General features: G+C 39.4%; 1 protein-coding gene across 3 annotated transcripts in view; it reads right to left on the bottom strand.

The window, feature by feature from the left end:
- Positions 1 to 1,007: 1,007 nt before the first annotated feature.
- Positions 1,008 to 17,680, bottom strand: part of rapgef4a (Rap guanine nucleotide exchange factor 4a) — a 44,032-nt gene continuing 27,359 nt past the window's right edge. For 2 of the 3 annotated variants that reach the window (XM_084361167.1, XM_084361169.1), the window contains 26 exons: positions 16,417 to 16,481; positions 15,375 to 15,425; positions 15,151 to 15,257; positions 14,380 to 14,501; positions 14,097 to 14,280; positions 13,921 to 14,005; positions 12,694 to 12,754; positions 12,457 to 12,533; positions 12,228 to 12,374; positions 11,660 to 11,775; positions 9,730 to 9,815; positions 9,315 to 9,393; positions 9,037 to 9,187; positions 7,817 to 7,905; positions 7,619 to 7,649; positions 7,442 to 7,520; positions 6,049 to 6,195; positions 4,583 to 4,680; positions 4,092 to 4,217; positions 3,751 to 3,929; positions 3,564 to 3,654; positions 3,439 to 3,489; positions 3,216 to 3,303; positions 3,034 to 3,098; positions 1,888 to 1,942; positions 1,008 to 1,757 (listed from right to left, as the gene is read on the bottom strand). In XM_084361167.1, coding sequence (XP_084217293.1) covers positions 1,630 to 1,757; positions 1,888 to 1,942; positions 3,034 to 3,098; positions 3,216 to 3,303; positions 3,439 to 3,489; positions 3,564 to 3,654; positions 3,751 to 3,929; positions 4,092 to 4,217; positions 4,583 to 4,680; positions 6,049 to 6,195; positions 7,442 to 7,520; positions 7,619 to 7,649; positions 7,817 to 7,905; positions 9,037 to 9,187; positions 9,315 to 9,393; positions 9,730 to 9,815; positions 11,660 to 11,775; positions 12,228 to 12,374; positions 12,457 to 12,533; positions 12,694 to 12,754; positions 13,921 to 14,005; positions 14,097 to 14,280; positions 14,380 to 14,501; positions 15,151 to 15,257; positions 15,375 to 15,425; positions 16,417 to 16,481 — 2,558 coding nt within the window. In that variant the 3' untranslated portion in view covers positions 1,008 to 1,629. The remainder of the gene's footprint in view (positions 1,758 to 1,887; positions 1,943 to 3,033; positions 3,099 to 3,215; positions 3,304 to 3,438; positions 3,490 to 3,563; positions 3,655 to 3,750; positions 3,930 to 4,091; positions 4,218 to 4,582; positions 4,681 to 6,048; positions 6,196 to 7,441; positions 7,521 to 7,618; positions 7,650 to 7,816; positions 7,906 to 9,036; positions 9,188 to 9,314; positions 9,394 to 9,729; positions 9,816 to 11,659; positions 11,776 to 12,227; positions 12,375 to 12,456; positions 12,534 to 12,693; positions 12,755 to 13,920; positions 14,006 to 14,096; positions 14,281 to 14,379; positions 14,502 to 15,150; positions 15,258 to 15,374; positions 15,426 to 16,416; positions 16,482 to 17,680) is intronic. The other variant, XM_084361168.1, reaches the window with a different exon arrangement.

Here is a 17,680-nt window from a genome sequence, read left to right as displayed (position 1 = left end):
TACTGTATACTTATACTCAAAGATAAGGTAAGAATTGTACTTTTGACTCCATTTCATATCATTTGACAGCACATTGTGAATGCATATTTTGTAGCTTAAGACTTGCAACTCGCTGCTTGGCCATTTTATTAGATACACCAGTACAATTGATGTAACCCAATGCAACAGATGTGCAACTAAATCTACATTGAAAATCATAATGTTCAGTAGTTTTTGTTCTTTTGACACAGTCAAGTGTTAATTGACCAAAATGTTTATTATTGTGTTGTAGTTGGTTCTAATATCTTATAATATACATCAGTAGTAATGCAATAGTACAATATGTAAATTTAACCCTGCACCATTCTGCCTCCACGTAAGTAATTTCACAATTTTAGTTTAGTTGTAGTTGTTTAGTTATATATGTTCTACTTTTTTATAACCTGAATACTTGTATTTTTACATTTTTTGGATACCAAACTTGTGTCATGCAGATTTAATATTGGAAATATAAAACATTTACAACAGTTTAAAAGTTGTTGATCAGGTTACGGAGAATGAACTGTATAAACTGAGCTTCTGTTTCACTCTAACAGAAGGTACTATGACTAAGTCAACAATACAAATGATCCCATGTGTTCCTGTAAATTATTGGTACAAAATGGGCTGACAAATAAGATGAAATCCCCCTAAAATCCTGTAAATCACTGGATCCTTAACTTGGGACAAGGATTAGACTTTTAGATATTTCAACAACTATTTCATCTCCTAGGAACTGAATCAGGGAGATCATGAGTAATACTGACTTACTCTTACTTAGTCACTCCTCAGATGAAGATATGAAAATTATTTTAAAAAAACTGAAGTTGAGTAATGCTTCTGCATGCTCTGAAATACACCTTCTCAAACTAGAGCCTTTTCTGTTGTGCTAGAAATCAAACTGCAAACTATTGTGATGCTTTTCCGACAAACCTTGATTATAAACAATGCACGGATGAAACACAACAATAACACACATCACACACACATACATCTAAAATATTTAATACTGAAAGCACACAAAAGTTTTTCAGACATTTACTGTATCTCAGACCTTAAAAGAGAAATGTGCTCACGTGAATAAAAAGTCAAACAATCTTAATAATTGTTTGCATGCTGAGGTCAAAATAAATATTTGTATACAGTTTACAACACTTAAGATTCTCACAAACTTAAATATGTATAAATATTGTTTGATACAAAAGATACGAAACAGCTGAATATCAGGAATAAAGAGACTTTGCATTCTTAAAGCGTCAGCGTCACATAGTGTTTACGTCTGAAATGTTAATCTGATGAATGAGATCCCCCAAAGATATAATTTCTTCTTCTGTCGCTCGTGTTTGACTTGGAGATGATGGCGATATCTGCAGCACAGTGATATGAGAGGTACTTCACCCACCAACAATTACTGTTGTTAAAATACTACAAATTACTGTAATAAAAGGCTTAACAAGTCAGGCAACGGCGTCTGAAACAATATCTCATTATCTGACACGTCGTTAGGTCCTCCATGTGATTGCCTGCATTGAAGTAAATTCATCCCAACACAAGCACGTGTCATGTTGTGACGCAGCATCAGAGTGTAACATTTTCTTTCCCTGAGTAGTTTCAAGACCTGCGGGGCTCAAGTCTGTGAGAGAGCTGAGTTAGCGTCCTTTGGTTGTCGATCACGTGGAGCTGACGTACGTAAGTCCGAACCTCTGGGTGGTTCTTGCTGGCCAGAGGTGAATCTGGACCTGAAGAAAATGGAATAATGAGTAAAGATTGTAGTAAATGTTCAAATGAATTTCCCAAAACATCAACGGAGAAAACTAGAGCCTACGTTAAAGTATTATTTGTTATCAAACTTGTATGATGCACACTCACTGAATGGTTGGCTCCGACAGTATCTCACTATCTTCACTGTGTTCGCAATCATCCGCTGAAAGACAAAGAGCGAGAATCAGCAACACACATACACAATTAGCCAGTGATGGAATGTAACTAAGTACATTTACTCAAGTACTGCACTTGATTATGGTATTTTTAAACCTGGAACCTACATTTTACATGTTTTGGTGTGTAAATGATTCATACTTACCAAGAATCGGTCCAGTAGATCTCTTCAGCTGGCTACAATGTAGTCCTTTGGGGCAACTCTGACTGTTAAACTAGCATCCACTAAAAGTGCTTGTCTTTGCTACTGACGGGCGGAGGTCTACCAACATTAGAGAAGATATTCCTACAGGAGACAGATTGTTTTGTTTAATGGTAAGATTCTTTAAGTCTTGCTGTGAAATCTTGCAAGAGGTGAGTTGTGTTAGGAGTTTACCTGGATGAACTGCCAGCAAGAATGTAGTTTAGTTTAGTTTAGAAGTCCTAGCTGGATACGACAACTCACCTCTCGTGTGATTTCAGAGCAAGACTTTTTTTTTTTTTTTTTAACAAATATCTTGATAGGAATTGTTTCCTTAATGTTGTCAGACAGTGGCAAAAACAAGAACTTTTAGTGGACGTAACTTTGACAGTCGCAGTTGCCCCAAAGGATTACATCACAGACGTTGCAGCTGTAACATAACAGCTGACGGCTGAGGTAATCTACTGAACTGATTTCTAAACTTTTGGTAAGTTACAATCATTTACAGACCAAAACATGTAAATATACAGTAGGACCCAGGTTTAAAAATACTGGAATTCCCCTTTAAGTATAATTGAGGTACTTATTTATTCAATAACTCTAGTTACTAGTTACTTTGCAGATTGCATCATCAGAGCCAAAGTAGCGCATTTATAAATTAATTTGTTTTATTGGAAATCAGATAAAAGAACCATTGATTCCAATAAGTGGAAAAACGCTGAATATCAGATCCAATAATCAGCCAATAGTAAGTATCGGAAATATAATTATAATTTAGTTTTACTTGTACTCAAGTATGACTTTTGAGTAATTTTTACAACACTGCAATTAGCTGTTTGGCTAAACAAAGATTTACACCAACTGTTCAACAATAATCTGCACCTTCAGAGCCTCACCATTTTCTCAAAATTGACCAAATTGTCGATACATGTCTTGTTTCCCTCATGAGTGAATGTCATGTCTGGAAGAAAAACAAGGTAAGTCAGAGAAAAGGGAAGATAAATTGTTTCGATAGTTAAAGATGTTGACAACTTTAAAGTACAGGTCAACATGATGTTATCAAATGAACGACTCTGACCTTTGATCAGCAGCGGCATGAAGGGAATGATCGGAGCCTCCAGCTTGGAGACTGTCAGCCGGTATGCCCGGTGGTTCCTGGACGGGTCCTGTGGAAACAATCACACTGTTCTGAGATGTACCGTTGCTGTGTTAATCAGATCCATCACTGTCCTGGCCGAGGTGATGTTGCTAAACCCACGCACACTCACAGCTGACAGTGCAAGAGTTCCTGTTCAACTTACCATCAAGTTTTCAAATTCCCCGTAAAACTTCTTGAACTTGCTGGGAAGTTTCTGCGAAAACGGACAACACTAAAAGTTAACTTCCTGTTAGGAGAAGAATGATTATGAGACAGACAGGTACCCACCTCCCAGGTCTGATTCAGCCTGCACACTGCTGGGTTACTCAGTCCCATAATGACAGCAAAGAAGCCGTTCAGATTCCTGTACTCCTTACAGCTATGACAGAAACATGAAAAGGTAAGTTAGAGCTGTGAATAAAAGAAACTGAAAGCCTAAAGAACACAGACTGTGAAAAAAAAAAGGTCCACTTACTGGGCCGCAATCTTGATGAACTTCTTGAGAAGCTGCACCCTCTTGCTGAGCTGAGAACACAGACACACCTCTGTGATCACCCAAAACTGAATCTCATTAAACCTCCTTAGGAACAGGTCCAGGTTCACCGTGGTTTTCTTCATGTTTTGCCTCCCAAATGTGTGGTAGATGAGTTCAAGCTGTTGGAAACCAAAGACAAACACATCTGAGCTTCTTGTGGACAGAAGAGTTGATCAACTGAAAGTAAACCAGACCACGTTAACTTTAATTAATGGTATGACATCAAAACATATCATATAAAGGATCAGTTCTGCTAATGGCACCTGGTTTTAGAGTCGTACCTCATGTACACAGTGAAAAAGCTCCCAGTCATAGGAAGTCATGTGGTAAGCCACGTCCTTGGAGCTCATTAACTCAAAGCTGGCCAACAGACCTGTAGCAGGACCCTCCTGTTCAGGTAAAGGGGTCTAGAAAACAAAAAAACAAACAGCCTTTCTTTTATCAGATAATCATGTCATCTAATGTTTTGGGAATTTGTGTTTTGCAGTTTAAAATAATATGCTAAGACTAAAAGAGTCATACATCTTGTGACATGAATGTTCGCCAAAATTCATTACAATATTAAAAAGAAGTCAAAGAAAAGACAAGACTGCTGTTGAACTGCTCGTAAGAGAAAATGTTGTTGTTGCACATTACAATAAACACATAAAAAGATTCACATATACAGATATAAAAGAATCTGCACATTCACAATGTGGTTAAGTTAAGTGAACCCTGTTTTATATGATGTGCTGTTGAGGGTGACAGGTTTATGTAGGAGAAATTAACCCACCAATGAATCCAACTGATCCCTCCGGCAGGCAAACAGTCGTCCATTTATACTGAGTGTGGAGAAAACTGAAACATCGTTGGGCTTGAAGATGACTTTGTCTGTAGAACAAAACATAACACACAAGGGTTAAAAAAGATTGAATTTTGAATTGTCTTTTCATAATTTTAGATAATTTTAGATAATATTGCACACCATCAATTTAATGTAATGTTATATCCTTCTATAAAACAACTGCAGAAACACAAAATCACACACTAATCAAAATATCTAAATAACTGCTGGATTACTACATGTTGTACAGACACTCATGCTTCCCAGAGGATGTCTCCTATCGACCTTGTTGATGCCCTGACCATGAGTTTGACATTTCTAGTGAAATGTCAAAACGACCAAGTGATGAATTAGGTCACAGTGATCAGCCTACAAAGATAAATTGAACCTAATGACTTTGGGTTCCCTTTTACATTGTGATCTCTTTCTTGTAAAACTACAAAACATTCCCATCAGCCTCAGCTTGGTGTGCTTACCACCACATGTTAGCATGCTAACACAGTAAAATAAGATAATGAACATGGTAAACGTAATAGCTTCGAACATAAGCTTGTTGGCACAGTCATTGGGAGCAGTTAGCGTTAGCATGTAGCTCAAAGCACCTCTTTACAGATACAGCCCAACAGAGCTGCTGGCTTCGTATCTTTGAAAAATAAATTTGTGCTAAAAGAGTGTCCATTACTATTTGACATGATTAGTTTTCAACTATTATATTAACTATTTTGATAATAAATTAACTGGTTTGTGTATTTTTTAAGGAAGATTTCTGATTCCAGCTTCTTCAACAGGATTTTTTTTCTGGTTTCTTTATGAGTAAACTGAATATCTTTGGATTGTGAGCAAAACAACATGAACAACACGACTTTGGGAAAAACTGTTTGACATGTCCCACCAATTTCTGACATTTTATAGACCAAACAACTGATCGCTTAATCAAGATTATAATTTAATGATTAATGGATGATGAAATAATCGCCAGTTGCAGCCGTAGCTAGTGGCATCCTAGAATTTTCCTTACACCGCCAAAGCTCAATGGCTAAGAATACAGTAGCCTAAATGAGCTCTGTGATAATCCACTCCAAGCAACAGAGAAGCTACAGCTCTGTATTTGTCTACTTGCCCTTCATAAGTCAAGGGCGGGTCAAGTGTGGGCGAGTAAGCGCTGCATTAGACACAATGAAACATCACTACAGTATGGAAGCAGCTACCAACCATCTTGTGCTGAATGTCAAGCTGCTTTAAAGACCATTCGTCACACCTACTGCAGCAGTTGTTCGCAGTCAGCAAACCCACCGAAAAAGACAGCTAATGTCTCACTAAGTCAGCAGGGGATTAATGAGTATAACACTCTGCTCGGACTCTCCCATGTGCCGTCTCCAATCATTTGATTAACACGTAGCTGCCGCCGCTCTCACCTCCTGCCGAACTGAGGTTGACCAGGAGCAGGTCCTCCGCTGACCCCAGCTTGTCGGCCACGGCACCGATGACCTCCCTGACTGAGGCGGCCACGGGTGCACGGATCGTTGTGTAGGTGTGGTCGCAGCAGTAGACTTTGAATAGGACTGGAGGCATGAATCAGAGCAAATATGGGATTGTCAGCAGGAAGGGTTTAAGGAGTGGTATATTGGAAAGTTAGAAAGAAAGGACGTCACTATAAATTGGAGGGGTCATGGGGCAATTTGCAACACAGAAAAGAAGGGAAAAGAGTTTTATCCAAAACAAACAACATACATTGCTTAATTTCAAGGCATCACAAGGAAATAAGGTTAGGATTCACTGGAGTAAAGCTTTCTATGCTTGGTAATGTTCAGCAAGAGCTGATAAAATGAGGTGAAGAGCAACTACTGACTCATTTCCTTTAACTCAGATAGAAAGAGAAACGGTTTTGTGGTTTTACATGAGGCAGTAGCAGGTAGCACCTAAATGGTAGGTAGCAACTAAACTTAAATTCAGACAGATCAATGAGGTGAACTGAAGAGTGGAAGATGTTCCATAAGCCTCTCTTATACATTTTGTTTTGGTTCAATTCAAATTGACAAATTAACTAAATTATGTCTCTATAGACAAACTGAGACCAGTAGTTTTTCACCCACTGCCTCAGGATGCTAGAGGCAAAACCACAGGAAATTTGTGGTTTTCTATTTTTCTACTTATTTATATCTGACCGAAATATCTGCTCTCAATTTCAGTGGAAACTTAGGCCCTGTTCACAGCTGTCATCAACATGTGTTCTGAGTGATCCGATCACAAGTGGACAGCTCTAAGAACAGGTGTGAACACCCCCAAGATGCATGGAGGACCCATCTGAGATCCGATCAATCACACCAAAAGTCAGTCAGGTGCTGAGAGGTCAGTCAATATAATGGCATCATAGTAAATTGTCCCCAGACTCCCTTATAAAATTGTTCGATTTTGTGAGTTTTTGGTTCCAGGGAAACTTTATAGACGTTGTAAAAGGTTGTCTATAAAAAAATCAAAGGCATTTGGCAAATATTATACATTAATTACATAATTTTATGTCAAATACTGCAGCATCTAGGCCTGAAATAAGTGATACAACAGCAGCTGGTGATTATAGAAGACTATTTTTTTTTAAAACCCTTAGCAAGTCATTGGTTGAGTTGCGTGTAGGTTGTGGGTGATTAAGTTTCCAAACCTGTCTTCTTGTGGTTTTTCATATCAGCAGATATGATCGGTTTATTCATTAATTTAATACAAATTTCAAGTGACACGGCACTGTGGGGCAATATTATATGAGCCTTTAGTATCATTACTGGCCCGAACATGTGGGGACATGACATTACTCACTTTCATCATTACTCTTGATGGGCTGACGTTTCTGAAGCTTCTCATCTCCCATACTGAACTGCCGCAGCAGGATTTTGTGCTGTGACAAAGCAAAAGAGATTCAGACATCACGTCATTTTTAACTCAACACAACAAAATCTACATATAAACTTTAATTTAAAGGAAAAAGAGTTGTACCTTTTTCTGTGAGACTCTGGCATCTTCAGTGCTAAAACACAAAAAACAGCAACAATTCATCTAAAGTTATGTTTGTCTGTTCATCTACCAACAATACCTACAGAGACAGTAAACAGAAGGGCGTTGTTTTATATACAACACACAGGAGGATCGTGATGACTATGACATGATGAATACATATTAAAAACCCTGACTTACTTTCGCTTTACAATTTTCTCCAGTTTCGTGAGTTGATCCCTGAGAGCTGGAATTGCTTTGGCGTCATTAGATACCGCCATGAGAAACTCCTGAAAAACACAACAAGCTCTGAATAGAAAAAAGGTTCAGAAATGTTATGAATCAAGAATGCAGCTGGGGGGGGGATTACTGGAAAATGTCTCGGTACAACTGTGCATCCATTACATCACGTTGTAAAACTGTAATAATGTAATTTTGTGAACTTCCCACCTGTGGTGAAATCTGTTTGTCACTGAGAATTCTCTACTCTGATTGGTTGGCAGGGTCCATTTAACTCGACTAACTGGACAACTCTGATGCGTGTGTTTGCTGTTGTAAATTAAAGTGCCGGTGGTAAATATTAAAGACAGCAACAGTGAGGCTTAGCTAATGAGCTTCGAGCTGAAGTTGGTTGTGTAACCAATATTTTTTTTTAATCAGTAATTACCACAAAATTTCATTTCAGTCGTGTTTATTTTGCCTATGACTGTTATTGTAAACTTGTTCAACTTGAATAGTTTAACTCAGTGGTTATACTGAGTAATTAAGTATATTAAATATATGACAAATACTGCAGATTAAACTACCCAACAAGTAAACAAGATTAATGAATAAACTAATTAAAGTGATGAAAATTCATGTATTACTATTTATAATGAAGTAGTAAAACATATAAGATTCTGAAATGGGCCATTCTGTATATCGTAAACTATGAATCGATACAATATTCAGCATTTTTCTGGATACCAGAATCAGTGTTTTTTTAATTCAACTGGTTTTCAAAAAAACATTTTAAAAATGTGCTGCTGTCGCTCTGATGCAGCGGTCGGCAAAGTAACTAGTAACTAAAGTTATCAAATAAACGTAATGGATTGAAAAGTATAATATTTGCCTCCAAAATGTAGTAGAGTGGAAGTATAAAGTAGCAGAAAAAAGAAACACTGTAAAGTAAATTACAAGTACCTCAAAATTGTACTTAAGTAAAGCACTTGAGTAAATGTACTTGGTTACATCCCATCGCTGTTTTTATGTTAGCCTCTGCTGACGCATATTGTTAAAGCTGTTGATCTACGACATTGTACACTGTCACTAAAACATTAACATGAAAGAAAAGGACCACAACTGATTACTTTACTGCATTATTATTGTTATTATACTTATTATAATAGTGGTTATATTGTAACTAATGTCTATTGACTGACCTCGAGGAAGGCCACCGAGACGTCCTCCTCCTGCAGGTAATCTCCATGCACAGCAGCCCACTGCATCACCAGGCGGATCACCCTGCGCTTGTTGTTCAGTGTGTAGTCCAGCTTCTCCTGGTCAGAGCCCTGCGAGGCCTGAGCGTGGTAGGTGCACAGCCGTTAAAGATCAAAACAATCACAGCAGAGCAGATTAAGGAAGTCCTTTTTTTCTGGTTTCAGAGGGATGTGAAGGAACATTTAACTGTATTAGGCAACATGTCGTGCTGAAAGGATATTGGGCCATCAGCACCGGACACAGCTGACTGTTTGGGATGAAGACACAGTGCATGAGCACAAAGTCATCTAAGGCTGAATCTGTGATAAAGAAAAGGACAGGAGGTTGTGTCAAACACCTGTGCAGCCAGTGTAAGGGCAGATCAAAGACAACCATCAGGCGGACGGCCACATGGCCCCGTGTCTGTCACCTCTGCAGGCAAATGAAAACCATATGTATCCACACGAGTGAGAGTAATTAGATCAGCTCTGTGATGTGTGGCTAATTATAGATGAGAACAAACAGGTCAGTGCAGAGCAGAGCAGCAGGCAGAGCACAGAGGAGAGCGAGGAGGAGAGAATAAGTACACTGCCTCACATTAAATGATCATCATATTGATGGATTGCGCTAGATGGCTGATGCATGCCGAGCAGTACCTGACTCTGTGAATTGAGAATCCAATCGCATCATTTCGAGGAGGTGCTCCAAAATCTTCTCAGGAGTCCCCGACATCACCTTGTATCTGGAGCAACAGGGAATAAAACACACCCTTCACTAATCAAGAAACACCGGCTCTTAATGCTTAATGCCACGACTACGGCCCTCCACTGATTTGTGTTACTCGAACATGCGCCTGTGATTGCTTCATTTGATAACAATCCTATTTACAATCACACAGTTCTTGGCCGGCTCAAGATTAAGGGGAGTCTGGGGTAAGAGTAGAAGTAAAAAAAAAAAATGTAAGGGCATCTTCTCCGTGTGGAAAAATCAACACAATCTAGCCTTGGATGTTTTTATTACATGATAACAGCACCACAAGAGGGAGGAGGTGCACGAGCCATGTTGTGTCTCCCACACTCAGGAGGGAGAACACGGTCTTGACACTCTCATGGGTGAGGAGCCGAGTTGATTAGAGGGCGACCCCCGACAAGTAATTGTAACTTGCAAGGCCTTCTTTTTCTCCTCTGAGCTATAGGCCATCATTACCATTAATGTGTCTCTCTATATTACAGCAGTGACAGATGCCTCTGTTAAGATAACACTGGTTGGCTGCGGTGCACAGGACTGCAGGAAGCATTTTCCTTGGTTGGTGACACTCACTGAGAGTCCAGTAGTCACCAGGCACTTTCGAGATTTTTGAGGATAAATCTGGTGATAGCCTATATTTTCTTTTTGTCAACAAATACCATGAAGAGACAAAAGCCAACAACGATCCAACGACATCCGTGTGGCCAAGAGACCATTTCACACAGCCTGTTCAAGGTGGGTCTGTTGCACCTCGTTGGTAGAGGTAGAAAGGTGGAATGGGGAGGTTTTTGTTTTTAGAGATGTAATCTGTAGAATATGGCCAAAATTCGAAAAGGTAGCTCCAAAAACATGGGGGTCAACCGACAATTGCTGCTCCTTGCTAGCAATCCTCGGTGGTAGTTAGCTACAGTCAGTTAAGTAGCTCATGACTCATTAAGCTGAGGAGCCAGTGGCCCTAGAGTTTGTCTGGACTGGGACCTCAGATCACAGGCTGAGTCACCACAGGCGACACTAACAGCTGGCATATATCTCCCAGCTGAGCTACAGTATCACCTCTTGCTGGGTAAAAGTGGCATTACGAGACAGAGCAGAGGGCAAGATCAGCCCCCATATAGCAGGGGGGAAGACAGGGCTTTGTTGCATTGGTACTGCATAATATTTGTGTAAAAATGGCAATAAATTAATTACATGTTCCTTTATTATAAGTAACATTTACAAATGATTTTGAATCATTGCCACATACTGTACATAAGCACTGCAACAAAATATCAAAAAAGCAATAGTCCCCAATAAATACACAATTTTCCTGTTCTTGGGTATAGTTTGTTAAAAACTACAGTGCCAAGTGGTTTATGGAATTTGTTCAGACCTTGAAAAAATCAAACTACATATTTTTGACACATTTTTTCTTGACTTTTGGTTTAGAATAGTCGACTAGAACTGCATTTGAGGTTATAATCTTAATGGTAAGGTGCATTTAGGCCCCCTTTTAAGCATTTAAACATTTAATAAATCGTCCTGGAATCGTTATAACACTAATGTATTAGGATGCATATAAAAGGCCATTTTAATTGTTTATTGATATACAGTTTCTTCAGTAATTATAACTTCTATAACAAAATATTTGTTTATACAGCTGTGTGTATATATATACAGTCTATGGGGGGAGTTACAGTTGTCGACAAATATATAATAAAAAAAAAACAATTCTATCTGCTTACAACTACATTACAGTGTGATATAAACCATTTCTTCAGTGCAGACACACAACATTTAAACCTTTCTTATCTGCAAATGAAGCTCTGCCGTGTGTGTGCAGTGAATTGTGGGTAGATTTACTTGTAGTGGGAGGATGAGGCTCCGTGGCTGGAGGTTCGGCTGCTGCTGAGACATTTCTCTAACACCAGAACATCTTGACCATGCTCCTTCAGACGCACCGTGTTGGCCTCCACGTCCTTCACACACACACACACACACACACACACACACACACACACACACACACACACACACACACACACACACGTTATGCATTTTAATAAACAGTATAAACAAGAAGCTGTGTGAGCTGATGGAGACATGTGATCATATCTAGGAAGTTTAATACAATGAAACAGCTTGTTTACAAAACACTGGATGGTTGTGTGTAGTTCTGTCTGAGTCTATTTCTGTTTTAGTGATTATAAGATGGCTCTTTTACAATTAACTGAGGATGACATGTCACAGAGGGTGGTAATTGATAAAGGTTATTTTAAAGTGTAACCATTTCAAATTTAGAGAGATTTCTTGGAGTACCATCTCAATGGAGTACCTTCAGGGCTGCATTGCTGAGTTTTTGCCAACAGAGGGCAACAGCGCTTTTTGCTGTTAGTGTAAAAGCATCAATAGACGGTAGATGGAAACTCACCCTCAGAATCCTGTTGAAGTCCTCCTTATCTACTCTCAGGAAGTGACAGTTGTCTTCTCGCAGGACAATGGAGGCAGCGCGGGGGGCGTCGTTGACAAGAGCGAGCTTTCCAAAGTCGTCTCCTTCATGAAGAGTGCAAACAACACCCTGCACAACACAGGGTACTGATCGGTTAATGACCAATACATCAATGCTGCAGCCAGAGTTACATAACCAGAACGATACCTACTTTTCCATAGATGACAACGTTGACTGAGCCCTTCAGAATAATGTACCATGATGTGCCCTCCTCCCCCTGATTGAACACTGAGAGAGAAAAGACACAAAGCTAATCTGGGATTTGTTGAATTAATTCTAACTGTATTAAACTGTTGCACATCAGCTATGTTAAAAAGGATATCCACTGTATCAGGTGTTTTTGAAAGATCATCACGGTCACATCACTTTATTCTATCGCATTACTTACACACTGTTCCTGCCTTCGCATGGGACTCAAAGATCAGCACTCCTGCCAGTTCTCTCTTAACCTGAGCAAGCAGGGGAGACGGATTCATAACTCAGGAAGATCAATATTAACACAAAATCCTTTTACTTGGTAGTGCAACAGGGAGCAGCCAGACAGTACAACCATGCAAAGATTCCTGCTGATCAATACCCTGCTGATGTAAAACAGATTTTTCTAAAATTTAATGTGAGGTTAAGTCAATAAAAAGGAACATTAAGTTTGCAGAAAATCTCTGCAACTCTCCCTGCAGCAACACAAAGTCATGCTCTCCTTACAGAACATGTGTCCAAATATGCATAAACATGTGATGATCAGTACTGAGATTACTACAGTACAAATGTGCAGTTTGCAAGCTTGCATCTTTTTCTTCACTGTAATCAGAGATGGGCACAAATACAAATACCTGCTAGCCAAATGTTTCAAAATAAAAGACAAAATACTGGTGTACAAACTGATATTATCAAATTCTTTAGGCATTTAGTGGCCTCAATAGGGGTCTGATCTTAACCACACCTAAGAATTGAAACGGCCTGTCAGGAGGTGGAGGTGGGAGGCTGCAAGTTCAGGGGTGCATGCTGGGTGATGTCTGACAGTCAAAGCGACCACTGAACTGAGCAATTAAACATGTGACATATTAAATTATGTATTTTATTCATACCCCAAATAGAGGGCAGCATATCACAAGTGACCACTCACTGCTGCTAACGGTAGCTGCCATTGCCTAGTTAGCTCATTTAGCTGTGCAGCTTGCAGTCTGGACGGAGAGTTCAGAGCAGTGTTGGAGTGTTGGTGTTTACACCGTCAGCACAGGAGCTTTTCACTGTGACAGGCCGGGGCTAGCTGATTAGCATGCTAACTTCAGTAGATACCTCTGCAACAACATCAAAACAGCTTTTTTTCTTCACATTCTGTTGACAATTTTAACAATTTTTTTGGTCTTTTCGACAAATTTCGTACACATTTTTCTCATATTCTCTTGAAGTATCTGCCAGGCAAAGTACAAATAAAAAAAAACTCAAAAGCAATTCAATACAGTATAAGTATCAAATACATTTCATTGAAATACTGCCCATCTCTGAACATCACTCTGCTTTTAAATGCGACAAGAGTCTGAGGGGCTGAGCGTGGGTTTTACTGCCACAGAAGACAGAATCTGTCTTAATGTCTGCAGTGACATGTTGCACTCACAGTGGTGGATAGGTGAGACAAGGCCTTTATATGCAGCAGCTCTTCATAAATGATCTCCAAATCATCTGCTGTTCTCTCAGCCGGGCTGGAAAACAGGACACATGTAAATTAAGTCACAACACCATCACACTGATTCACTTGATTTAACATCAGAGATTACTGCTTTAGATCCGTACTGTTTCCTCAGGATCATCCTCATGTGGGCGTCAGGTCCAATCTGCGAGAGGAGGAGCAGAGTGTCCTGCAGCTCCTCTTGGCTCTCCTTCCTCTCCTCCTCGGTGGGCAAAGGAGCGTCCTCCTGCTCGTCATCCAGGAAGCGGTAGAAGAGGTACTTGTCCTGGAAGCTCAGCTCCTGGTCCACTGCGTCACAACAAACCGACACGGACAGCAGGGCTTGAATTTACAATCTCTGCTGCGCACGTACACGTGTGCAGACACAGACATCACACAGAGTCTCACCATGGTTGAGAACACCCTCTTCCAGCAGCACCTGCCACATGCCCACAGCCTGAATACGAGAGTGGACACAGGAGCTCTGCTGCATCTGCCAGTCGACCAACTCTGTTCCCACGCAACACTGCCTGGGAACGACACAAGTTATGTGATATGTTATATTTATCTCTTTTTGTTTTTTAATAATTGATGCTGATGCATAACTAATCTGTTAAGAGCTTATGATTGTATAATTCCTTGATAAATTGAGCTTAAAGGAAATAAATAAATACTAAGTTGTTATATTCTCATTATAACAAAATGTAACTGTATTGTTTCTGTCTCAAAATAGTGACAAATGTATTCCTGGCGCATGTGGAGAAAGAATAAACGCTAACATCACATCATCATGATTTTATTATGTTATTAAGTTATTTTACATAACTTTAATGTTTATTATTACCTGACTTTGGCTTTTTTTTTTACTAGCCTGTTGTGGGACTGATTTTACTGTGTCAGTGTCTTTCCTTGTTATTGTTGTTCCTTTTCCTTGTTTTGTTTGACTCAAGTCATTGTAAATTGTAATTATTACACCTTGTGTTTTTCGTCTCTATCTTTCAGTCTTTAATGATATTTTTAGATGGTTTTCATGTGTGCGAATGAATTGTTAATGTGCTTTTGTGTGTTTTTGTTTGTACACCTGCTTGCTTCACATCATCCCTTGAGGGACAAACATAGTGTTTTCAATTGAATATTGCAGCCTTCCACAAATATTAAAGAATTTAGATAACAACCAACCTGTATGTCTTCAAATGGTACTTCCTGTCTCTGATCATATGAGGCGCCCAGGAGAGGATGGCATTACGGAGAATCTTCCCCGCTCGCAGGATCTTCTCAGAGGGGACCTGCACAGTAGCAGTAATTCAAGTTAAATCTCAGCACAATAAAAGTCCTGCTGAGTACCTGCTACACAAACAGGTAATGACTGGTCCCCACATACAGAAGGTGATGGAGTTTACTACCTGAGAAATGCATTTAAGGTGGGGTTTGGCTGGACTTTCAATGAATGACTTCTGCAAAATAAAATGAAACAAAAATAAAATACATCACAGATGGCAACGAAATGATGCAAAACTCAACATCACAGGAGTCAGGTGAAATTAAAGACTTACTGAACCCAACAGTCTGGTAATTGTCAATAAAAGACATTAAACAACATGTCAGACAAGTCAAATAACAAGTTGTTTAATTGGACTTGAGTCTTTCTATATTGCTTCTCAGTTAAATAACAGCCCGTCAGCAGAGTCTTGAATGATGCACTCAGCTGCTTTAATGGGACATATATTGTGCATTACTGCATGGAAGTGTGTTTTTCTGTTTCATCCCTGCAGGGGCTGTGGATGGGCTGTGGGGCTGTGACATTTAAAATGCTTTCTGCATGCTTTAGAGAGCAGCGTAACTCATGCGTTTATGTGAAGGCTTTAAAGTTCATCATTTATTTACAAGAAAATTGGTCCACTCAGCAGCCAAAGAAGCTGGGTTTTCATTCTTTATTCTTTCTATATGTTAAAGTTATTGCCGTGTTTGTTTGTTACATAACAAGAAAGCACGTAATGGGTGTTTTACATAAAAGATTAAAATCTGTGGAGGAACAAAAGCACCATAAATCTGCTGTAGTGTCACGTTATCAGCCCAGCGGTCAGGAAACAGCAACTGGAGAAAGGTGGGACAGGAACTGATACGGTTGGAGAGAAAAACTCCACTCTTCTTGCTTATATTTAGACCAACTTTAAACAAACGTCACATTCCACGCTCATTTCCATCCTCCTTTTGAGAGGTGTGTAACGGTAAAGGATGCTGTTACGTCAGGCAAAACAGAAGCACAGGATGAGTTATGGCCTTCGTTTAACCCGGTGCCAAACTGTTCACTTACAGTAACACTGCTGGACGGGAACAAGGCCAATAAAGCAGCGTTGTTTATCACCCTCACAGCCACTCGCTGTCTTTCATAACATGTGGAAACACTAAGGCGTATAAATAATTCATGAGTGTCAGGCAAACTACCTTATTCTGATGTTTGGAGACTGAAACGAATGAGTTGTTGCTTATGTTCTCTTTGTCCGGCATTTCTGGAGGGGAAAAAAGACAGAGAGTACATTTATAAAGTGATTCATGATCTGGGACAAATCACTGAGAAAATTCTCATATGTACAGTACAGAGCTCCTGCAGGCACATGTGTTGGAGTATACAGTGTTTAGCAATTAATGCCACCAAGTAAACTTCCCCGAAGCAAACACATAAACAACAAGCTGCTTCTAACTTTGCATAAGGAGCCTAGTTAATCCTTGAAAATGAACTTCAAAGTACGTTAAAAACACAGAAGGCCTTTGTGATTTCTGCCTCTAGGGGTCATCTCTCAATCAAAAGAAAAGAAAAGACATAAGTAGTGTAGGATCATGGGAGTTGCTGTCTTCATCGCTGGTGAAAATCTATCTATGTGACTCTGGCAGAGATGTTAATGGACGAGGTAATGTTTTAAAGTTTTATTCACGTTATGTTTGGTCTCGTTCGCAGACTTCCGTCGTCACTCTCTGATTCTCTCTAAAGTTATAGCGACAGGCAACCAAATGAAATGCACCATTACCTTGAATACCATGAGGATGTCTCTGGGTTTGAACATTGTTGAAAACATTTATGATAATTGAAATGCCAAACTCAACAAAATATACAACAAAGGGTCTATACGTTTTTGACATTTTTATGTTACATATAATATCTTTAGTACACAACAACAAAACCGTGTTTCACTGTATATATTTACATATTTAATACGATTTTAAAATAATTAAATGAATGCACATTTTATGAAAAGGTAAAAACAAGATTGTCCTTAAAGCTCCCATAGTGTTGAAAGTGTCTTTTATTATAGAGCAGGTCTAGGTGTTACAGAAATACTGGTGAAGCATCAAAATGCTCAAGCTACGATAAAATACACACAGTCCACATTCAGCCTTTAAATTAGCCATCAGGACTTCTGTTAGGTTGTGATGTCATAATCATACAGTCAACGCTCTCGGCCACGGTTGCAACAACACCGGCAGATTTTACGTGATAACACGGTGGGTGGTGCCTACTCAGGCCTGTGAGAGCTGACCAATCAGAGCTGACTGGCCCTTCAGGAGAGGGGCCTTAAAGAGACAGGAACTTAAATGGAGAGTTCAGACAGAGGGTGAATATGCACAATATGGGACCTTTAAGCTCGACTTTAGTTGATTTTCAGCTACTGTTTAGACATAATAAAAAGATTAGGCTTTCATGTCTGGGAGA

The sequence above is a fragment of the Pagrus pagrus genome (genome assembly GCF_965226575.1).
Source record: "Pagrus pagrus genome assembly, chromosome: 9".
Classification (NCBI taxonomy): domain Eukaryota; kingdom Metazoa; phylum Chordata; class Actinopteri; order Spariformes; family Sparidae; genus Pagrus; species Pagrus pagrus.
Note: the sequence above shows the minus strand (reverse complement) of the source record. Positions and strands in the feature narration are given on the sequence as shown.